General features: G+C 38.1%; 2 protein-coding genes across 9 annotated transcripts in view; one reads left to right on the top strand and one right to left on the bottom strand.

The window, feature by feature from the left end:
* Window positions 1-4,721: 4,721 nt before the first annotated feature.
* RAG2 (recombination activating 2) lies at window positions 4,722-12,307 on the bottom strand. The gene is made up of 2 exons (XM_012452363.2): window positions 12,152-12,307; window positions 4,722-8,138 (listed from the first exon to the last, which is right to left on the bottom strand). The coding sequence occupies exon 2, from the start codon at window positions 8,109-8,111 to the stop codon at window positions 6,528-6,530; it is 1,584 nt and encodes a 527-aa protein (XP_012307786.2). The 5' UTR covers window positions 8,112-8,138; window positions 12,152-12,307; the 3' UTR covers window positions 4,722-6,527.
* The window catches only part of IFTAP (intraflagellar transport associated protein), a 259,976-nt gene continuing 244,919 nt past the window's right edge, over window positions 8,444-23,500 (top strand). For 5 of the 8 annotated variants that reach the window (XR_010338323.1, XM_064365022.1, XM_012452369.3 and 2 more), the window contains exon 1: window positions 8,470-8,583. Coding sequence is in view for 1 of the 8 variants with exons in the window: in XM_012452370.2 (XP_012307793.2) it covers window positions 8,577-8,583 (7 nt within the window). In the remaining 7 variants the exon portion in view is untranslated. Of the gene's footprint in view, window positions 8,584-8,757; window positions 8,858-23,500 lie in introns of those variants that run through there. The other 3 variants (XR_010338322.1, XM_012452365.2, XM_012452367.2) reach the window with 3 other exon arrangements.

Raw genomic sequence — 23,500 nt, 5'->3', positions numbered from 1 at the left:
TAATAAAAGCAGTGGCAATGAATATATACAGTGTATTAGTTTTCACACTGCTGATAAAGACATACCTGAGACTAGGTAATTTATACAGGAAAAAGCATTTAATGAATTTACGGTTCCACATGGCTAGGGAGGCCTCACAATCACGGCAGAAGGCAAGGAGGAGCAAGTCATGTCTTACATGGATGGCAGCAGGCAAGGAGAGAGCTTGTACAGGGAAATCCTGCCTTATAAAGCCATCCGATCTCAAGAGACTTATTCACTATCATGAAAAAAGCAAGGGAAAGACCTGCTCCCTGATTCAATTACCTTCACCATTTCCTTCCGTAACACGTGGAGAATTCAAGATGAGATTTAGTGTGTACACAGCCAAACCATATGATGCAACATGTATTTTTGTTTCTAGCTTAGAAGACCTATTCTAGTACCCTTCATTACTGTTTCAGGGTAAATGGGGCTATTGCAGCTGGAATGTTTAAAATATATACTGGTCAGATGCTGGCTAAATGCTCATCACATACAATTCCCTTTTATAGACATGGAGTTAAACTACATTTCCCATCCTGCATTTAGGTGGGGCCATGCGACTAGCTTTTGCCAATGGAAGTCAGAAAATGATGTATTATTTGCAGGCTGAAACACTTACAAGTAAAAATCCCTTCCCCACATGTTCTCTTTCCCTTTCTTTCTTTTATTCTTTTTGTATCTGAAGTTTTGGAGACACATGATGGAGATAAAAATGGTTGAGTTGCCAAATAGAAAAAGTCTGGATCCCTGAGGCAAATCTTGGAGGATAGCCACTCAGGTGAATAGCCTGATAAGAACACCTGCATTGGATTTTCCATGAGCAGGAAATAAACTTTAGAAGTGTTTGAGAGTTTTTGTTACAGTAGCTAGTGTTAATTACTCTACTACATATTTTCCTATTCTTACCTTTGCCATCCATCAGAAGTTTGTTAGTTTCATTTAAGCTCATATCCCTTACTTCTTTAGTTGCTTTAAGTTTTTACTCTCTCTCTCTCACTGTGTGTGTGTATATGTGTGTGTGTGTGTGTATGCAATATCTATATAAACACATGTATATTTAGCACTAGGCACTCTGCTGGATACTGGAGATTCAATAATAAACAATTAAGATCTCTGTCATGATGGAATTAAGAAATAAGAGGAGGAAAAGATAAGAAATAAGAGGAGGAAAAGATAAGCAATAAGTGATTATAACAAATGTAACAAAGTATAATTAGTGTTATGCTAGATAAACTATATGTCACTTTGGTTACCTGCAATAAAAAGCAGATGCAACTCAGTAATATTTTTAATTCAGTTCAGCTTAACAACACTTTGCCTAAGATATACCAGGCATTATGTTAAGTACTTGTCATAAAAAATTATAAAAAAACATCATTCTACTACTCATGAAACTCATAGTTTGTTGGAAGAGTCAGACACTTAGAATATGTAACAACAGAAATAATTATATGGTATTGAAGCAGCATGAAGGGGGATACGATGGACTCTGTGCTGTATAATACTGTGAGATAGTACTTGACTAATTTTCCTCTTAAATATTCCTTTTATCCAAAATTTGAGCATGAAAAATCTATGCTTTGGGAGCTGGGTGTACTGGCTTATTCCTATAACCCTAGCACTTTTGGAGGCTGAGGCAGGAGGATTGCTTCAGCCCAGGAGTTCAAGATCAGCATGGGGAAGATGTGGAGACCCCATCTCTGCAAAAAATAAAATTAGCTGGGTATGGTGGCATGCACCTGAAGCTCTAGCTACTCGGGAGCTGAGGTAGGATTTCTCGAGCCCAGGAGTTAGAGGTTGCAGAGAGCCATGATGGTGCCACTGAATTCTAGCCTGTGTAACAGAGTGATACTCCATCTCTAAAAAATTATAAAAGAAAGTAAAAAAAAAAAAAAAAAGAAAACAAATAGATGGATGCTTCATGGGGAAATGGAAAAAATGGAAAATACTAGCATTATGTTTTGAAGAATATCTGATGAGTAAGAGCTATTCTATCACGCCCTCAATCATTCAATATTCATTCTTTCATGCAATAAATATTTATTGACAAGAAACTGTTTCCATGCCTATATGAACATTTTTGAGAAGTGAATTTGAGACAAAGATGGAGTGAGCAGACACTGTGGGTCTCCAGGAAACGAGTTCTTCATACTTTATACCTTGGGCTGAGCTGTGGAGTTGGGGAGAACAATAGGAATCCCAGTTTAGTTTCTTGGTGTCAGGAGGAGAGAGGATGTGCATCTTCCCTGATAGAGCCCAGGAAACCAGTAACATCCAGAGGTGAAATGGTAGTGATGGGTGTTTAGCGGGTGATAGTTTGGACTAGAATCTGTGGTCCAGCAAGCTGCAAGAGTAGTAGGATGTGCCCAAGAAAGTTACAGAAATAGACAAGTTCCTAGATGGTCCCAAAAAGAGAACTGTGGCCATGCTGGGAAAAGAAGGTCTCTCTCAACCAGAGACCAGAAAGCAGCTTAAAGGGGGCTAGACATAAGGATGACTTGTAGTAAAGACTGATGTGCAATTCAGGAGTCATCCTCCAGGTCTGATCATGACAGGTGGATGTTGTAGCTGAAGATAAAGAGGAATGACCCTAAGAACAAGATACTTCACCCTTCCTCACTCCCTCTCCTGACAATTCCACATTCTTTTTCTCCATGGAACTTGGATGAAAAGAGGGAGAACTCTAAAATTGTTGAAATTATATTTCCAGCATACGAAGAGATGCAGACTACAATGCTAGCTAGAGAAAAATACAGCCAGGTTTATTTCTTGCATTGAGTATGTAAGTGGTAAAAGGTAGTGGGGTTTAGAGGAGGCTTCCAGAGTGAAGAGGTATCTAAACTAGGATGTAAACAGTGAATAGAACTGGGCCAGATGGACAAGGGCATTAGCAGGAGCTGCAAAGTGCAAGAGGGAAAGTATTCCCTGCAGAAGGAACAGGTTGCTCAAAGGCCCTGGGGTTTGAAACAACCAGGGGTACTCACTAGGAGGATTATCAGTTTGGCATTTTGGAAATTGAGCATAAAGTGTGAAGAGAATGGTGGGGAGAAAATAAGCCAGGAGGGAATAGGTGAATGGACCATTCATACTACTCTAAATGACTGATTTATCTCTTAACCAAACTTCCTGTACTTCATTTTATCAATCTATGGTCTACCAAAAAGAATATTATTTCTGACAAATCTGATCTCATAATTTGATTTTCAGTGCAAGATGAGATCACATACCATCAATTATATCTTCTAATCTAGATTGTTTTATTGATCATCTTGTTAATCATTATTCAAGACCATTAGTTTTCCTTCCTTCAGGCTACCTAAAATATTTTTACCTAGTCCTTGATGACGTGTGGTCTAGATTTTGTATTTGTCAGTTGGAATTTGTAATTACACATGCTTATTATGGTAAAATCTCTGGCAAATACCCTCTTAAATAATTTTTTCTCAGAGTGTCTGGATTTATTTCACAGTGATAGAGAATAACGAAACTATGTTTTTGAACACACAACAAGAGCATATGTTATTTTTCAGTTTATAAAAAATGTGCTTGGCCCTTATAACTGCTCACCAATATGGGCAGAGCAGAATGTGATTTTATTTTACTGATGAAAAATTGGATCCCTGGCCCTTGCCTTCCTCTCTGGGCTCATGCCACTACACCCCTACCTGTTTACCATGTTTGGCTGACCTTTCAGTTCCTCAGATGTGACAAGCTTCATCTCTCCCCAGAGCCTTTGGAATAACAATTTCTTTTTCTTTATACCTTCCCTTTCCCCTAACACACTGAACTCACCTGTACTTATAGATGTGTATAGTACCCTAAAATGATTACCTTGGGAAGCCATATACTTATTTCTTGACTCTACTCTTGTAGTCTCGTACAAACAATTTTGTGACTTTCCTTTAAAACCCATTCATAAGCCATACAGAAAATGCATTTTGTTAGCTTGTGTTCACATTTTTGTTTTGACCTAAAGTGGTAGTGTAATACTGAAAAATCTCACTCTGCTAGGCTTTGAATGACACTTGCCTGCTTCCAGAAATTAAATCCATCTTTAATGAAGAAAGAGGGACAGCTGTTGAACATCTTCAAGGAAATGAACCATATATTCTAAAGGTGATTGATTGAAATGTGAGTCCCTGAAACATTTCAGGCAAAGGCAATATTGTTGAAATAGGTGTCTGTTCTTCTAACGTGGCTCATTTGAATGTTTGCATTAGCTTATTAGAAAAGCAGTGACAGTATCTTAAAGTCACATCAAATAAACTCATTGCTCAGATGACAAAAAAAGACTTAATTTTACTCAAATATATAATCTATAACCAAACTGCATGCTCTTAAAACATGCACACACACACACACACCCCCCAAAAGCAGCTAGGCTGGTGAGATCTGAGTTTGACTATGAAACTCAGTGACTTCACAATTGAATCACTTAGATTACCATATCTGGATTTCATTGGCTACAAAATAAATATGTGGTAATAATTCCTTAGCCACTGAATCTCTGCAGACAAATCAGGAAGAGAGAATATATCTACTCCTCGGGGAGATTTCATTTTTGGACTCTGTAAAGGATATTTTTGCTCCAACTTGTGCCATTTTTCTACTAACAGATAGAAAAGAAATCAAAGTGGAGTGATCCTGAAAAAATTAGTTTAATTTTGCCTTTATTTAGGTGATTTATATCTTAATAATTTGAGTAAATCAATACAAACAGAAGATTTTTATATTTTATTATTTTTATATAGGTGATGGAAACAACAAAAAAATCAGTGTGAAACAATTGATCAACAGGAATATTCAGTGAGCAACGTTATTGAAACGGGTGAACATGATTCAATTTATCCAAGTTAACTGCAGTATCTGAGACATGGACCTATCAGCAGAACTTATGCTCCCGCTTTTCATCTCTTGTATAGTTCATGTTTCCCCTAAATTTGCTAGTAGTACCTTGCATACTGTAGACTTTCAGTGAAGAGTAAGAGTCTTCACTGTAACTGTGACTGAAGCTCTTAGGATAAGGTTTTTCCAGAAAAGTGCTTTTTTCAGGAAAATATTCCAGGAGGAAAGGCATTTGTTTCTAAAGTCATCTGGTTATTAACTGATGTCTTGAAACCTTAAAATTAACAGTCATTTTGACTAATTTCATCCTAGCAAGTGTCTAATTAAACCTTGGCAAGATCATTGACTCTTTACTATTCACTGGCAGCAACCTCCACATGTTAACCACACACACACACACACACACACACACACTCACACACACTTACAAATACATTTCTTTTCCTCTGTTTAAATATTCTGCCTGTAAATGTCAGGAAATTCTTTAAACTTATATTAAGTTTGGGAAATAATCAATATTATTCACCTCTATGAGGTTTATTTGGTCTTACTTTTTCCAGAGTTCTAAGTAGCAGTAGGCTTCAGTTTTCCGTGAAAACTCCCACAAAGTATTAGTTCAAATGACTGACTTTGGCACATCATTCATGCGTCATATAAAGGGGAAGGGAAATCTTAAAGAAAATGCATGCAAATAGTTCAGGAAAACATATCAAACTTGATGTAGATTATTTCTTCCTTCATGTCAGTGGAGAACATCATCTATATCTATATGTATATTTATATCTGTAAAGCTATGAGGAACTAACTTGTTCACAGGCATAATCTAAGGGGTTGCTTGAAGGTATATAAGAACACTAGTATGGGATGTAGATGATATTGCTTTTAAGTTTTGGCCAACTGCTGAATTGTTATATTGCACAAAATAATTAATTTAATTCTTTTGCGTGTTAATTTCTTTATTGGCTAAATTTGTCATAACCACTCTATAGGTTATTTGTTACCAAGACTCATATAAGAAATACAGGGCCGGGCACAGTGGCTCATGCCTATAATCCCAGCACTTTGGGAGGCCGAGGCGGGTGGATCACGAGGTCAAGAGATCGAGACCATCCTGGTCAACATGGTGAAACCTCGTCTCTACTAAAAATACAAAAATTAGCTGGGCATGGTGGCACATGCCTGTAGTCCCAGCTACTCGGGAGGCTAAGGCAGGAGAATTGCTTGAACCCAGGAGGCGGAGGTTGCGGTGAGCCGAGATTGCGCCATTGCACTCCAGGCTGGGTAACAAGAGCAAAACTCCGTCTCAGAAAAAAAAAAAAAAAAGAAAAGAAAAGAAAAAAGAAATACAAACATACGTCGATGATTGTTACTGCTTCTGGGTATGTAAAAAAAAATCAGATAGGAAATTCTCAGTTAAGAATAAATGAGTAAATTGAGTATTTGAGTAAAATATTTTCAAAATGTATAGGTTCTAGAGTGACTTTATTTATCATTGCATTATAAACACATTTTTTTCTGGCCCTTAATTAATGTAACTAAAAGAAAACATAGGCATTTTAAATAAACAAAAACAAAAACGTATTTTTAAAATCAATTTTAAGATTTTTAAAATAGATTCAAAAGTTCCATATGCCTGAATCTGAAAAACTTTTGTAAAACTAATCAAACAACCTTCTAAGAAAGGATTTCTTGGCAGGAGTCAAGATTTTTCCAGAACCTTTTTTATGGAGGGATTTCATTGGAGGCTTTTTTAAGGGTAGAACTCTTTGGGGAGTGTGTAGAGCTCTTGCTATCTCCACATGCTCATTGCAGTAATACTTGTTGCTTCCTGCTGACAAATGGATGAGCGTGCGTTCTGCCAGATCCATGCACTGAGCATGGACCCAGTGCCCATCCCCATGAGAACAGTAGATCATGGCAGGTTTGTTGAGCTCGGTTGAATAAAACGGTACCCAAGTGTTGATATCCACATCACAAGTAGGGCAGCACGTAATCCAGTAGCCTGTCTCAGACTCATCTTCCTCATCATCTTCATTATAAGTGTCAAATTCATCATCACCATCAAAACTATTTGCTTCTGCACTGAAACAAAATTCTTCGGAATCTTCAAAGGGAGTGGAGTCCCCTGGATCTTCTGTTGATGTCTGACTGTTTGTGAATGTTGTCTGCTCTTCAATCATATCATCTTCAGCACATTTCAACGTATAGAAATAGAATGCTTCTGAAACAACTTGTTTATTGTCTCCTGGTATGCCAAGAAAAACAGTTCCATTTCCCATGTTGCTTCCAAACCATATCTTGCTGTGCTTAATGTCTGGGGTCCAATCCGGGGTCTCCATCTCACGAATTTCTATCTTGTTTTCCTCTAAAGAGATGATGTTGCAGATCATTCTTTTTTGATTTTCAAGCTGATATCCACCAACAATAACAAATTCATCATTGTTAATTTGAGTCAGGATTGCACTGGAGACAGAGATTCCTCCTGGCAAGACTGTGCAATTCACAGCTGGGCTACCCAGGGGAAGATCAACCCTTATTCTGTACAGGTTGGCAGGGCGGATATTATTGGCAAGTGAATGTCCTCCTAAAATATAGATGGTGTCATTTTTAGCAATAGAGACATGAAAAGATAGCCCATCCTGAAGTTCTGGAAGAATGTATGATGTAGCACACCCGAATTCAAAATCCACCAGGAAAACATGGGGCAGGCAGTCAGCTACACTATTCCATTTTTCTGTGGTTCTGTGGGTGGAAGGCATATATGAGCGTCCTCCAAAAAGAACACCCATACTTTTCCCTCGGCTATATACCACATTAATGGAATGACCATATCTGGCTTCAGGAACATCTCCTACCAAGTCTTTCTCCGTGCAGCGAAAAGTAACCTTCTTGTTGTTCTTGGAAACAACAGACATGACATAAATCTTATCTGAAAGCTCATTGTTTGGTGTTTTCCCTCCATGGATTATGTATTGATGCTTTTCAGACTCCAAGCTGCCTTTGAATGCGCAAGTTGCTGGGTAGCGAAGAGGCGGGAGGTAGCAGGAATCTTTAGAGAAAATTGTAGGCTTCAATTTTATATGGTTATGGTTTACCTCCAAATGGAAAACTCCAGTAGGGCAGGATCTCTTGGGCCAGCCTTTTTGGCCAAAGAAGAAAACCTGCCCATCAAAATTCATCAGCGAGAAGCCTGGTTGAATTAAGGCTGTGTTATTGCTGACTGTTACCATCTGCAGTGACATATTTTCTGATGGTACGTAGATTTTTGTCTGAAAGAATTATAAAATAAAATGACTTAGAGATCACTTCATATAAATCACCGTATTTAGATTGCTTCACATGTAAATAGCATTTTTTAAGTCCTCCCACACGTTTGCAGTGGGACTGAAAGAGCAAAATTCAAGGAGTTAGGTCAGTAAAGAGCCACAGAACCTTTCCTGCCTATACCATCCAAGGATCTGGGACATGTTGTAGCTACGGACTATTCTCCCTAGGATTTCCGGGAGTTGTAGTTCTTTTCCTTAAAGAGTCACCACGAGTCAGCGGAAAGAACCACATTTCCCAGGAATCCTTTCTCTATGGGTTGTGCGGCTTTGGAAATCTGTCTTTGTTGCTCTGGGAGAGGGAACTCCTGGGATGTGTCTCTGAATAAAGACTAGCCGAAGGTGCGAAGTGACTAGATGGGAGCCAAGGCGGAAAACTAGGGAATGGGAGGTGAGAGTGGCTGCCACTGACCCAACATCCGGCTTGCGGGAAGGCTGCAGCGCCCGGAGCGGTGTCGGGCAAACTTCTACCCTGTTATTGCTGGAGCCACTCCTGGGGACTTTTGAACAGGTGACCCGGTAGGAAGCACAACTGCTTCCGTTGAAGTGCGGTTGCCTGGAGACCGCAGTCTGAAGGGACTCCCGGCAGAAGTGTCGTTAGGGTGTCCTGCCTGTCTGGACGCTTTGGAGCGCGACTCAAAATTGCACCCCTGAGGACCCTGGAGGTGCTGGGGCGGGAGGTTGAAGGGGACACCAGGGTTACAAAATCCGTAACTGTCTTACAGTACCGAAAGATGGGTCTCTGAATCCCTAGAGTGCAGGGGAGACATTGCCTGTTAGTGATTTTTACCACTTCTACCATTAGCAATTGAAATATAGTTATTAGTTTTTAGTGAGTGCACTTTAAAGGCCCTTTGTTTTCTTCACTATTTTTACTGCTGTTATTAAGGTTCTTTTAGGGAAGCAGAGCAAGTTCCTAAACGCATCTCAGTTTCCTCTTCATTCCAAGGAAATAGAGTTAGTGGCTTTTTCACATATTTCCAGTCCAAGAACTTTTAGGTAATTCTTTAATAATTCTGTAGTAAGCAGGGACTAAGCAGAGAGGTGTTTGAATTATTCAGGATTTCATATTTGTGTTACAACTAAAAGAATACTTACTAGATGAAGTAAGCTTGATAAATTTCTCTTTTATTATTGTTTACCTTAGAGAGATGTGAAATACACTCCTTGTTTGCAGTGTAAAGTTCTGTACAACAAATGTTAAAGGAAACAAAACAGTACAGATTCCTTGACTTTTCAGAGTTCTTAATATGCTTCAAAAGCAGTGCAAATAATGGCTAAGAGTATGGACTCTGAAAGCTTACTGGCTGGATTCAAATCCTGGCTTTGCCACTAACTACATGACTTTGGCCGTTATTTAATCGCTGTGTGCCTCAGTTTCCTCATCTGAAAACTGATAATTTTACCAACCTCTTGGGTGTAAGTTATGATTAATAACTTAATATATGTAAAGTACTTAGAACAAGGATTTGCACACAGTAGATAAAAGTTATTATTATGATTTTTAAAAAATTTACCAAAAATAAGATCTAGTGCATAACCACCTGCCAGTAATGGGAGTTGATAAGGTTGGAGAGGGTGAGAAGGGGGCTTTAGGACCTGGGAATCAGGTCAGTGGGTATAGATAGATAAACTTTTGAACTGAAAAGAATTGGATAAACATATATGATGAGGGTGCTGGTAGTAGTTAATTTATTAATAGAAGATATATAATATTTTATTCTTGTCACCCTTTCTCTAACCTTCATTAAATATGCAGGCCCTAAATTGAATTCTTGGAGTCCAAATTGGGCTCTAACACTTAGTTGCTGTGTAACCATGTTGGGCAAGTTATTTTTCTCTCTGTTCTTTTTATCTACAAAATGGAGATAATCTTAGTATCTATGCACTGGGCTGTTTTGAGAAATAAATGAGATAGCACATGTAAATCTCAGGGAACAGTGCATGGCACATAAGCAGTAAATGTTAGTTGATACTATAATTTATCCAATTATCCAATTTATACAATTTATCCAATTAATCTTTATTCTTCCTGCAAAGATTCCTTGGACTATTTAGAATCTCTGGTCACTCTAATGAGATGTTGGTGGTTTTTTTGTTTTTTGCTTTAAAGAATTTCTGTAGTTCAGCTGTAATTAATTGCTAAATAATCTCATGTAGTTGTTATTTTTAGTTTACTTGGGAGACTCCTAAAGGGGTTATTTTTAAACAGTTATCTGGTGCATGATTAAAGCAGGTGAGGAAATGGTGTCTGAGAAGGGTTATTATCAAAGTTATGAAAGCAATGTACATTCAGTTGTACCCTCAGTTGTACATTCAGCAACCTGCCCAGCTTATAAAATAATCTGGGCAGTGTTTTATTTATTCATGGCCTACCCAAGCCTACGTGAGAGAAGGCATCTGAGCAACTATGAAAAATGCTATTCATAGAAACTAAAAGGAGACATTATTGAGCCTCACTTCAGAAAACTATAGGTGATTACACTCAGCCTGAGAAATTAGGATCAGAGAATTGTCCCGTTTTGGGTGGGCCAAACACTGAAGCCAAGGCCTGCTTGTTTCAAACACCTGTGATGGCAGTTACTGAGATACACAGCAAGCCATACAGTGGTAATGGATTCTAGATCCAAAGGGATTTTTCAAGAACACTGGCTTTTAAAACAAAGTTTTCGTTGTCACTCCTTGGTTTCATTTTAAGTTTGCTGTAGCAATTTTGGCTTCTTATAAGTTAAAACATGATTATTGTAGATTACATAGAAACATTTTCTTGGGCAAGTCGTAAGGAGGATTGTCCATTTTTGTAGCTTAATCTAGGCCCCTAAAGATTTTTGAAATCGGGCTTTTGACCTGTTTTCCCTTTGATGCTCTGCTTTTGGCTCACTTCATTATTTCAAGGCCCTAAAAACAGTGGTAAAGTTTCTTATTGCTAAGACCAGTCACCTCCTCTTGTAACGCAGTTCAAGTGTGAGTAATTAATTTTTAGATTACACACTTTAACCAGGTGATGTATGCATTTAAAGAATAAACAAGATCATTGAAAGTGTTTTTATATTATTTTGCCACATTTAGTTTTTGAAATTTTGCTTTATTGACTTAATATGTTTTTCACTGGAGTAGATTATTGTATCTCTTCCATGGTTTCAATATGAGTGTATTAGTCACACCTTGGTTTTTAAAAGGAGTTTTTAAATGAGTATACTATATCTAAAATAACCTACTGAAGTCTTTTCCTTTTAATAGGCTACATAAAAACAGGCAGATTTTAAAAAGTGAGACCCAGTTCTTCAGCTGAAGGAGGTTTCAAGGTCAACACATTAAAGACTTTTTATAAAGGACAGAAATATAGGACCAATAAACATATACAATTTTCCCAACCCCATGCTAACATTCTTCAGCAGGGAGATTTTCATTTATTCACTGTGATGCTAGGGTATAGTTGAGTATAATAAAAGGACTCATAGTTTGAGGTCTGGGTTTATAGTTCCCCATATCTGAACTGACTTTCTTTTCCAAAGAAAGATACTGTACTCCGAAGCATTGAATCTAGCTGATCCGTGCTAGCCATAGTTTCCTGATTGCTCCAGAGTAACCGGTAACCTCATGTAACTTTAGGCATTTAGTGTGTGAATAACACTATCTTGCACAGTTAATCAGGTTTGAGGCATATTTTATTTTTGCTGGCAGTAAAACCAGGATTAAGTCTTCCTTCCTATACTTAGGCCAGAGAATGATTTATACACTATTAATAGTGCTCTAAAGGCCTAAGAATTAAGTCCCTGAAGCAGCCAGAGAACAGAAAGCCTCACATTTTCCAAATTTTACTCATCCCTTCCCTATCTAGACACCCAATCCACCTGTAACTAACACACTGCCAAAGTGTGGCATCTTCATTCCTTTAAAGTTTACAAATATCAGCTCCCATTTTTTAGCTTTGGTAGAAATGAAGGTATCAGACCTACCTGAAGGCCAGAGGGGCTGCTCACACCTCTCTGAATCTTTGCTGCTAAACCACGTTTTAATTGTCAGCACTTGGGGAAGATTCACTGACTGTCCACTGTGACTGTGGCAAGCAGAAGGCTGACTGTAAAGAGAGTGTGTATGTGTGCCTACAGATGTTCTCATGAACACTGATCTAATGGGAGTAACTGACTGTGACCATTTTTTTTCTCTCTCTTAAGATGGTTGAGGGAGATATCCACCAGGGTATACCCTCAGGATTTAACTATTTCACTACTAGCAACAATGGCAACACAATTCACTGTTGGTAAAGATAAAAAGAAATCTGGTCAAAACTTGATTTTTAAAAATTAAAAACATTTTAGAAAAACACAGAAGAAATACATATAGTTTCTATGGTTTAAAGAAATACTATTTTGAATCGAATGAGAAATTATTTGTCCTAAAACAAGAGACCACAAATACCAATGCTATTCATTTTAACTTTGAAGTGCTCTTCTGTGGTCTCATTTCCTTTAATGCAAGGCTCAGAAGGAAGGAGTTGTAATTATTCAAGGCCCTCTACCAACTTTATATCAGACAGCTACTGTGTAATAATACGGTGTAATGATTGAAAAAATGGGCTTTGGGGTCAAGCTCACCTGGTTTTCTCTGCCAGCTCTGCTATTTTTCAGGTAGAGTCATCTTAATTCTTAAGCCTCTGTTTCTGTATCTCTGAAATGAGGATAATAGAAATATTTACTTCAAAAAGTTGTTGGGAAAAGATTAAATTAGATAATATATATAAAGTGTTCAGTCAAGGAAAAGATTAATATTCCATAGTGATCTTGATCACAAAAACTACCTTTATAATTTATTTCCTTTCCTTTCCTTTCCCTCTTTCTTTCCTTCCTTCCTTCCTTTCTCTCTCTCTCTTCTTTCTTTCTTCCCTCCCCTTCCCTCCCCTTCCCTCTTTCTTTTTTTTGATGGAGTCCCGCTCTGTCTCCCAGGCTGGAATGCAGTGACATAATCTTGGCTCACTGCAACCTCTGCTTCCCGGGTTCAAGCAATTATACCTCAGCCTCCTGAATAGCTGGGATTATGGGCACATGCCACCACACCCAGCTAATTTTTGTATTTTTAGTAGAGATGGGATTTTGCCATGTTGGCCAGGCTGGTCTCAAACTCCTGACCTTGGGTAATCTGCCTGTCTTGGCCTTCCAAAGTGCTGGGATTACAGGCGTAAGCCACCTCGCCCAGCCTATAATTTCTAATAGTAGCATAATATGACGTTAAGTAAATGTAATGTAATTTACCTAACCTTCCACTATTGTTGGTCATTTGATCAGTTTCCATATTTAGATGATAAAATGTAGTGATCAGGGGTAGGCAAATCTAGGTTCGAGTTTCAGTTCTGTGACCTTTTTGAATGTCAGTTGTTTTACCTCTAAAATGGGAGTAATAACTACCTTATTGTAAGGATTAATGGATTAAAATGTCTAGTGTATAGAATGTATACAGTCTTACCTAATGATGGAGATGCTATAAATTTATTTGTATAAGTGACTACTTTAGGGAGGGATAACATGGGGAGAAATGCCGGATATAGGTGATGGGGATGGAGGCAGCAAACCACATTGCCATGTATGTACCTATGCAACAATCCTGCATGTTCTTTACATGTACCCCAGAACCTAAAATGCAATCAAATATATATATATATGTGACTACTTTAATTTTTTTGCAGAATTTTAGTGTATATTTTCAGGGTTGATTTTTTTTAAACAGATGTGTGTAGCTCAATTGCTTGGTTGATTCTCATCATTTGAAATGTCGATCCATCCTTAAAAAAGCATCGTCATCTCTTCTAGTTCCTACCATAATGATTTTTTTAATCTGCAAAAGGATATTAGGTTATTTCCCTAAACTGTTTATGCGTTATATGTAAGATACTTGAAATTACAGCAACAATAAGGACAACTGTCATAAAGTTGATATATTGGATGTCTCCATTGTAAATACAAAATAAGAAATGCAAAAATAGAAATCATGGGTAGGTTTAGATGTGTTTTAGCCTTTGGATTTTACTAACATAAAAAAATGCAATTTTTAGCATAGCAATTAGTTGCTGAATGGGTTAGTTGTCTCTTGAGGAGACTAGACATTAGTAGCATGTTTGAAAATGGGTTTTAAGACTCCAAGTCCTTGCTATACCATTAGGAGAGCATTAGACTTACAGTGATCTCAAACAAGGTCCCTGATTTCCCAAAGTCCTCAGCATTGAAACTAAATATAAAATAGTAAACTGATTTATTGAGTATCTACTATACACAAAGCCATGTGAAGAATTAGAAAAAAAAAATCAGACATAGGTCTTGCCCTTAAAGCAGGGATTGCCAATCCCTGGGCCCAAGGACAGGGATCAGCAGTCTGTTAGAAACAGGGCTTCACAGCAGGAGGTGAGCCACAGGTGGGCAAGCATTACTGCCTGAGCTCTGCCTCCTGTCAGATCTGCTGCGTACCATTAGATTATTCTAGGAGTGCGAACCCTATTGTAAACTGCGAATGTGAGGGAGCTAGGTTGCGCGCTCCTTATAAGAATCTAATGCATGATGATCTCAGGTAGACAGTTTCGTCCCAAAACCATCCCCCTCACTCTGGTCTGTGGAAAACTCGTCTTCCATGAAACTAGTCTCTGGTGCCAAAAAGGTTGAGGACCACTGCCTTAAAGAACATATACGATAGTAGAATGAAGCAACTTTTGGTTGCAGATGAACATGCCTTACATTCTTGCCACATTCAGCTTTTCTTAAAAGTTTATTAAGAAATCGTAGTTATAAGTTGCTCAACCCATTTTTAAGCCTTGAGGCAAAATCAAATTCAAACTCCTACAAGAGCATATTGATTTATCCTTCCCTAAATTTCAAAAAAAAACATATAAAATTAAATACAAGTCAGTGTAATTACAGAGTGAAACAACCTTTATTTTATGGGAAAGACAAATACTTAGTAATAGGATATCCTGGCATAGTAACAGGACAAACAAGGAAATATAATTGGGAAAAAAAGATGGAAGCCAACCTCAAGCCCAATCTCTATTTTTACATTTAAACTACTCAGGGTCAGAAAAGTTTACATAACTTGACAAGGGTAACACAGCTGCGGGGTCTGTGGACATGGTGGGTTGGAGGGAGGCAGAGGAGAAACACTGTTCTGTGAACTCATGACAGTGCATTTCAAGAAATGTTGTGCAGCTCTCAAGTGTTTCCATCCCCATTTTATAAATGGAGTAATAGCTTAAACTTCATTGTCACTCAGTGAGTTAACAAGTGTTTGAAATAATATCAGTGGCAACTTTTCATAGCATTAGGGTAAGCATAGACAATGATTACTATTTTACTAAGTGGCAGATTTTTGAGGAAATACTATAAATTGTGTTGGAAAGAGATATTTGGCTTGTTAAGTGAATTCCACAATAGGAGCCACAACTCAAACTGGCAAAGAAAAGAGGAAGGAAGAGGAAATATATAGAAGGAAGCACTTTACAGTTAGTATGATGGATTGTCAAGAGAAGAACATGACCAGTGACTTGACATTTTTTATTTAAAGCAATTAGATATGGCCACCTCACCAGAATGACTGGTATCTTCCTATAAAAGTTTCATGCTCTGTGATTTAAGGTGGATTCTTTGCTTGAAAACAAAATGGAGAAAAAAAGTTTTGCAATTTCACTTAAATATTTTATTTTTAGAGAAGGAAAGGAGTTTGTGGTTGTTTTTTGTTTGTTTATTTGTTTTGTTTTTTGGAGACAGGGTCTCACTCTGTTGCCCAGGCTGGAGTGCAATGGCATGATCTTGTCTCAACTCAGCCTCCACATTCTGGGCTCAAGTGATCCTCCCACTTCAGCCTCCTGAGTAGCTGGGATCACAGGTGGACACCACCATGCTCAGCTAATTATTTAATTTTTTGTAGAGATGAGGTCTCACTATACTGCCCAGGTGGTCCTGAACTACTAGGCTAAAGTGATCTTCAAAGTGATCTTTGTTCTTCCAAAGTGCTGGAGTTACAGGCATGAGCTATTGCACCTAGCCTGATTCTTAATTTCTGCCTTTGAGTATAGAAACCATATTGGCAAAAAGAAATTATGTATATATGTATGTGCATGTGTATGTTATGTTTTGTACATTGAGGTAAAATTAAAGTATTGAGTGAAATTGGAAGCTGGGGAAGCATTGTATTACCTCTTACAGCCTATTTATTATTCCACAGTCTTAGGAATTTAGAATTCAAAATAGATAGGAAACAAATCTAAAATCTTACTTCTTGTAAGAGAATGCCAGGTGAAATAAAGGTTGATCTTATTTGCAAGATCTGACATTTTGAAACACTTAGAAATGAACTCCTAGGTGATTTAGTTCAGTTGGTTTACACCTGCTCCTAACCAGCTGTGTGGGTTTTGCTTTAGAGTAGGCTTCTTGGTATTGTTTAAAGGCCTGTGTACTGTGCAGGTGGCTAACAGGCTCAGGAAGTTGGAGAGAAGGGGACAACTTTAATTAAGGGTGGATGCATTTGTGTCATAGTATGCAGTATAGATAAAGTAAGCATTAGTGGGACATTGTTATCTTATGCGAGGGTGGGATTATGTGTGAGTTAATAACTCTTTTATGATTGAAATATTGTGTGATTATAGAGCTATAAAGTTGACTCAGAAGCCCTACTGCTTTATGGATTCACAGTTTTATCAGGCGTTTTGAAAAAAACGTTCACTGAATTACTTGCCGTTACTGTCCATAACTCACGGATATAGTTGATAGCATTTATGAATCTTGGAGATCAGTTTTGGACATGGTTGAAATATGTGTATGGCAAAGTTTTCCTGATAAATGTTTAGAGGTCAGTTAGTGTGCTTATAGTTTTGTTTTGCTAGGGGGTGAAGGTAGGGAGTTTACTTGTAATTCCACACAACTCTAAATTCATAAAAACAAACAAACAAAAGCCAAAGAAGCAAAAATGGTAGTGAAAAGGCAGTCTTTCTGATTTCAAAAAATGGATTTTGTGCGATTTGTCTTGTAAGTATATCCTACAAATTCCATGTACACAGTTAATATGTTTTTTAAAAATGATAGGGACTAAGTGGGGAGAGTTCAAGCTTAACTGGTTTGCATTGTTCTTTAAAAGAATTAATAACTGTAACTGAAAACAATCTAATACTTAGTTGACCTGCCTCAGTGAGTCAATGCAGACATTTCTGGATTGACTTAAACAGCTAGGAGGAAGAGTATATTTGGGAAAATAAAATGGATTTTATGAAATCTGCTGATGAACAGAAGGGCTTAATGAATAATAGCCTCAAGAAACCTCATCACAGGCCGGGCGCGGTGGCCTGTAATCCCAGCACTTTGAGAGGCCAAGGCGGGCGGATGACGAGGTCAAGAGATCGAGACCATCCTGGCCAACATGGTGAAACCCTGTCTCTACTAAAAGTACAAAAAGTTAGCCGTGTGTGGTGGTGTGTGCCTGTAGTCCCAGCTACCCGAGAGGCTGAGGCAGGAGAATTGCTTGAAACCGGAAAATGGAAGTTGCAGTGAGCCAGGATCGCGCCACTGCCCTCCAGCCTGGCGATAGAGCGAGACTCTGTCTCAAAAAAAAAAGAAAGAAAAGAAAAAGAAACCTCATTACAGTAGCTTGGATGAATGAACAGGAAAGGGAAGCAAATTTTTGAAGAGGAAAGTTTTTGTTTATGCATGTAATTTTATAGGTTAGTATTAGCCCCTCTCCCAGAGCTTTCTGTAGGGGAAAACAACACAGCTGGTTCCAACATTCTTGGTAAACTTTTAGTGATAATTTTATAGGTTAGTATTAGCCCCTCTCTCAGAGCTTTCTGTAGGGGAAAACAACACAGCTGGTTCCAACATTCTTGGTAAACTTTTAGTGATAATTTTATTTTCCTAAATATCTTTTGTTTTAATTGGCTTATCCTTCTTCTCTGTTTCCATTCCCCCCTTTTAAGCTAAAAAATAATTATGGATTCACAAGATTAATTCACAGGAGGTTCCAAAGAGGTATATAGGGAGTTCCCATGATTCCTTGGTCCAGCCTTCTGCAATGTTAACATCTTGCATAAGTATAGTATAACATAAAAATCTAAGTTATTGCTATTACAAAAATGGAGTCTTGTACAGAATATGTAAATTACAGCCGGTACAGTGGCTCATGCCTGTAATCCCAGCACTTTGGGAGGCTGAGGTGGGCAGATCACTTGAGGTTAAGAGTTTGAGACCAGGCTACATGGTGAAACCCTGTCTCTACTAAAACTACAAAATTAGTCAGGTATGGTGGCATGCACCTGTAATCCCAGCTCCTTGGGAGGCTGAGGCAGGAGAATCGCTTGAACCAAGGAGGTGGAGGCTGCAGTGAGCTGAGATTGCGCCACTGCACTCCAGCCTGGGTGACAACAGCAAAACTCCGTCTCAAAAAAAAAAAATGTAAATCATAAATCTCTTTAGGGAAGGACCTGTTTTTGTTAAGGCATCCTTTGTGGTATCTTTGTTTATAATCTGAACCCACATTTTAAAAATTATGTGCAGTTTTTAGGATGAATGTGCTCTCTTTTCCTTTAGGTGAGAATTTGCCAAGGAGAAATGTATAGCTATTAAGACATACTTCTATTAATGCTGCATGGAACACAATTCATCTATTTCTTAAAGCTTTGTAGCCAACAATAATTCTCAAACCTTTCCTACTTTCTTCCAAATACTTCCATTAATATTCACTGCAAAGGGCTATACCTAGGGGAATTCAATAATATATAGAAATCTAGATGCTTATACTACCAATTTTTTTGGTGATAATTGAGTTCTGTGCCTTTTAAATGTTAGAAAAGGCTGTTGATAAAAGCTCGTAACTTGAAGTGCAGTGTATATACTTTGATGCTAGAAATGGATGTTGTTTTTTATTTCATCCTGATGAAAAACAGTAAGGAGTTTAGGTTCTTTTCTATTTTGTAAGAGATGTTTTGTTTTATATTCTGCTTTCCCTTTATTCTTTTGGTCTCTTCCTTTGTTTTCCCATTTGTATTGGTGGGTCTCTAAAATAATGGTGTAATATGTGCTCAGCCTCTGGCCTTTTGCATCTTGGTACAGAGTATAGATGGAGGCATGAATACACCTGCCAGGGTAAGATTGTTGCTTTGTGCTTAATTTTCTACTGGCTTCAGATGTACCTTGAAGTTCATAATCATGAGCATCTCATTACTATTTATGATAAGAGAACCACACATTACCGTTCATCAATAGAGTCATCATTTGACAGACCCCACCTGAAGTTTCTTTCCCATACTCATGTATTCTCTACTATTGGGCTAGATAACCTTTAGTTTGCTCGCAAGTTAGAGAATCTGAATTTCTCATTGGATGATTTTCTTTCTTCTTGATATTATCTGAAAGACATAAACAATTAGAGGATGCAAAATTGTTGTAATTCAGTTAAGGAGGAAGAAATCAGTTCATATTAGGTCTGTTCTAATCACATCCGTGCAGTCTGAATCTCTGCAGTAAGAGTGCAGTTTGGTCTTTTGGAGATTTGACCATTTACACAAATATGAAAGGACACACACCTTGTGCAAATGTTGAAGTACAAATGTTGATGGCTTTATTTCCTTAGGCAAAGTGCTAATATTTTGATAATATCCCATCTTACCTTTCAGCATAGCAGTAGATTTTTACTGAGAAGAAAAATAAAATTTTGAATAAGTGGGCTTTGATAGATCTGCATGACTCTCAGAGTTTTTAACAATCTCACCCTCTTTGTTTTGCAGACATATAACCCTTAGTACTGTTAAAAAGCAGGCTGTGCACTTTCAGAGAAGCAAGCTTATGGTGATTTGCTTTTTTAGGTCTACTACTCTTGTCTCTGAATGTTGCATGGTGTTTAAGTAAGTTTGTTAAGCAGGGATCTGAAGGTAAACATCAAAGATGTGCTGACTCAGTTGTCACAATTTCATGTACCATATTCCGTAATAATGTTCTTTCAGAGAGCACGTAACATTAACTAGCTTAGGTGGTTAGTTTCATTATTTGATAGCAGAAAACAAGACTTTGGGGAGCTTATGTGTGTAAGGTATATTGCCGAGTCAAAATGAGGAAACTGAGGCCAGTGTGAGAAAATGAGAATCCAATTTATTCAGCTCCCGGGCAAGGTTCTGTGGTCCGGGAAGGGGCCAGAGAAGTCGCGCTGAGCTTCTCAGGGTGTGGAGTTTTATAGGGAGTGGAGGTAATTGATTGGTCTTTAGGGAAACAAAGAGCAGACAGTTTCATTGGTGAGGAGGGTTGATTGATTATTAGGGAAACAAAGAGCAGACAGTTTCATTGGTGAGTTTCATTGGTAAGGGGGTTTGATTGATCACTAGGAAAACAAAGAGCAGACAGTTTCATTGGTGAGGGGAAGTCAAGGTGCCGATGGGGCGAGCTACCATTGGTTGCCAGGTGGGACTACTGGTGGGTTGACTGGCTGGGGAGGTCAATGTTAAGCTGACGTTGGACAAATCTTTGGCGGGCTTTTTAAATTTTGCAGGGGTCGAGTGAGGAATGCAGGAGTGGGTGTGTGGAGCCAGCATAGAGAGGCCGGCATGGGAAGAGATAAGTGTGTCAGCATGGAGAGGCTGGCACGGGGATAGATAAGTGTGTCCATTTAGCTCCCGGCGAGGCAGGTGGCCTTACAATGTGATTTTTCTCACTACCGGTGACTTGGTAAAAAGTGAACCCTATTCCTAACTGGGACTGTGGGTCTTCAAGTGAAGTTTAATAGTCCAAGGAGCAAAGCATGCTCCCTGTATTTCCTTCTGGGGGCCATAATTGTGAAAGTGTTACTTTTGATTTACCAGCAGATATTTATATACATTTACTTATCACAAGATGTTCTGAGTCTTTCATGTGGAGCTCAAAGCCTTAAAACATAAAAACCAAACCAAAACAATCCTGTTATGCAAGTGTCTCTCTCTCTCTCTTTTTCTTTTAGAAAAATACTTCATGATAAAAACACAAAAGTATGTGAATGTTAATTGAAAAAGCGTTGCTTCCCTTTAGAAAACCACCAAAATTTGCATAAACCACTTGGAGGTCTGATAAGTGATTATCTGCTCTGTCGGTCCTCGGGGACTTTTAATATTAGGTTTATATTTTTATGGAAAAGGCAAGTTCTAAATTTGAAGATGGGTATTGTTAAACTCTTCAAATAATGATAATTTTGAATAATGCTATTATTCAATAATTGTGTAACTGGATGTTCCAAAAGTCTTTTAAAAAGTCAATAAGGCTGGGCATGGTGGCTCTCACCTTTAATCCCAGCACTTTGGGAGGCAGAGGTGGGTGGATCACCGAAGATCAGGAGTTTAAGACCAGCCTGCCCAACATGACGAAACCCCGTTTCTACTAAAAATACAAAAAATTAGCCGGGTGTGGTGGTGGGCACCTGTAATCCCAGCTACTTGGGAGGCTGAGGCAGGAGAATCGCTTGAACCCAGGAGGTGGAGGTTGCAGTGAGCTGAGATTGTGCCACTGCACTCCAGCCTGGGCGACAAGAGTGAAGCTCCATCTCCATAAAAAAGTCAATAAAAACATGTCATCTGTGTATTGTGATAACCACACAAATAAAATTAAAGGCCTACAAAGATTTTGAATTTGTGCTGGCACAATCTGTTAATTGTTTGCTTTTAGTACTACTGAGATGTATTGGATAATACTCAAAATATGCCAATTTGAGAACTGGAAAAGAAGTTTAAAAGAATTTCTATTAACACTCTTAAAGCATTATGAGAAGACATTTACAGGAATGGAAACCACAACCTGGCTGCATCTATTTGGTATTTGTTTGCTGAAGTAACTTATCAAAGATGATTTTAAAGAAGAGATTGATAAAATAAATTGTTGGAATTTTTCTGGGCTCCAATTCTGGAAAAGCAAATTGACATTGAAATTCCTGTAATTAAGTATACATCCTACTCTAGTGAAATAATAGTCACCTTTGAGTTTACTTATCATTATTTACTGTTTAGCTACTGCAAACACAGTTTATTCAGCTTTGCATTGCTAAACCCTGGTGGTGTTACAGGTAAATGTGCATAAGCCATAACCGATGCTTTTTCATATATCTAATTTTTTCAGGCACAAATAGCTTGAAACAATTTCCTTTGTTTTAAGTTGGTACCCAGCTACACTTTTAATTTTCATTCAGTCTTCTACCACTCCATGCTTTATCTGGGGTTGTAATACATGAGGAATTATCTTGATTTATCTTTAGGTAACATCACTGCCTTCAAAGTTGAGTGGGCACAGTTATAACAGGTCTTTGTGTAGGCAGAGGACAGAATACTAAGACTGATCCATCATCATCATCATCATGGCTGACATTTTTTGAGATGCTATGCATAGTCACTTCATTTTCATAGTAATCTTGTGAGGCATGTGTAGCTTCACAATTCTTTATTTAAACCCTCAGTGTCAGATGTGCTTCAGAATTCAGAACTTCTTGGAGTTTGGAAAAGTAATCAGTGCATGTGCCATATATTATACAAAAGCTCTAGGCTCATTCTGGGAAAGCACCTTATATGCAAGCACATTAGTATTTCTGCAGGGAAATATATGAATAGTAATGCTGAGTAGAATAAAAGCCATAAGTACTCTCATGTTAATTCAGTCAAGTCTTGCCCGCAAATGCATTTGGGCATTATCTTATGAAAAATTTTTTTTTTTCTGAGCTTTTTGGTATTTCGGAATTGAGGTTAAGGAAATACAGGCCTGAATAGTTGTAATCCCTTTTTATAGATATGGGGAACCAGAGACCCAGAGAGGTCAAGTAACTTGTCCAGTGCTACACTGTGAGTGGCAGAGCTGGACTGTGACTGTACAGCTGTTTGAAAAAATAGGCTAGATCTGCATATACTAAAGTGGTGATATGTCCATGGTAACTTATTAAATTAAAGCTGTAAAGAATAACGTAATATGTTCCCATTTTTAGAAAAAAATCTATCATTCTCTATAAACATTATAGGGAAAGATTTAAAAGTACAGTCATTAGACTCTTGACAGCATTTACCTCTGATGGTTGGGAATAGGCAGAGTCAGGAGATACTTAAAGGTTTTTATAATTCTGTATCATATACATGCTATATTATACATATATATATATATATATATATATATATATATATATATAATTTTTTTTTTTTGAGATGGAGTCTTGCACGGTCCCCCGGGCTGGAGTGCAATGGCATGATCCTGGCTCATTACAACCTCTGTCTCCTGGGTTCACGCGATTCTCCTGCCTCAGCCTCCAGAGTAGCTGGGATTACAGGTGCACAACCCCACACCCAGCTT

The sequence above is a fragment of the Aotus nancymaae genome, unplaced genomic scaffold (assembly GCF_030222135.1).
Source record: "Aotus nancymaae isolate 86718 unplaced genomic scaffold, 86718_ANA_hifiasm-v0.15.2.pri h1tg000059l, whole genome shotgun sequence".
Lineage (NCBI taxonomy): Eukaryota > Metazoa > Chordata > Mammalia > Primates > Aotidae > Aotus > Aotus nancymaae.
Note: the sequence above shows the minus strand (reverse complement) of the source record. Positions and strands in the feature narration are given on the sequence as shown.

Coding starts and splice junctions, on each gene's coding strand:
- RAG2 (XM_012452363.2), bottom strand. CDS start 8,111: ATGTCACTGCAGATGGTAACAGTCAGCAATAACACAGCCTTAATTCAA.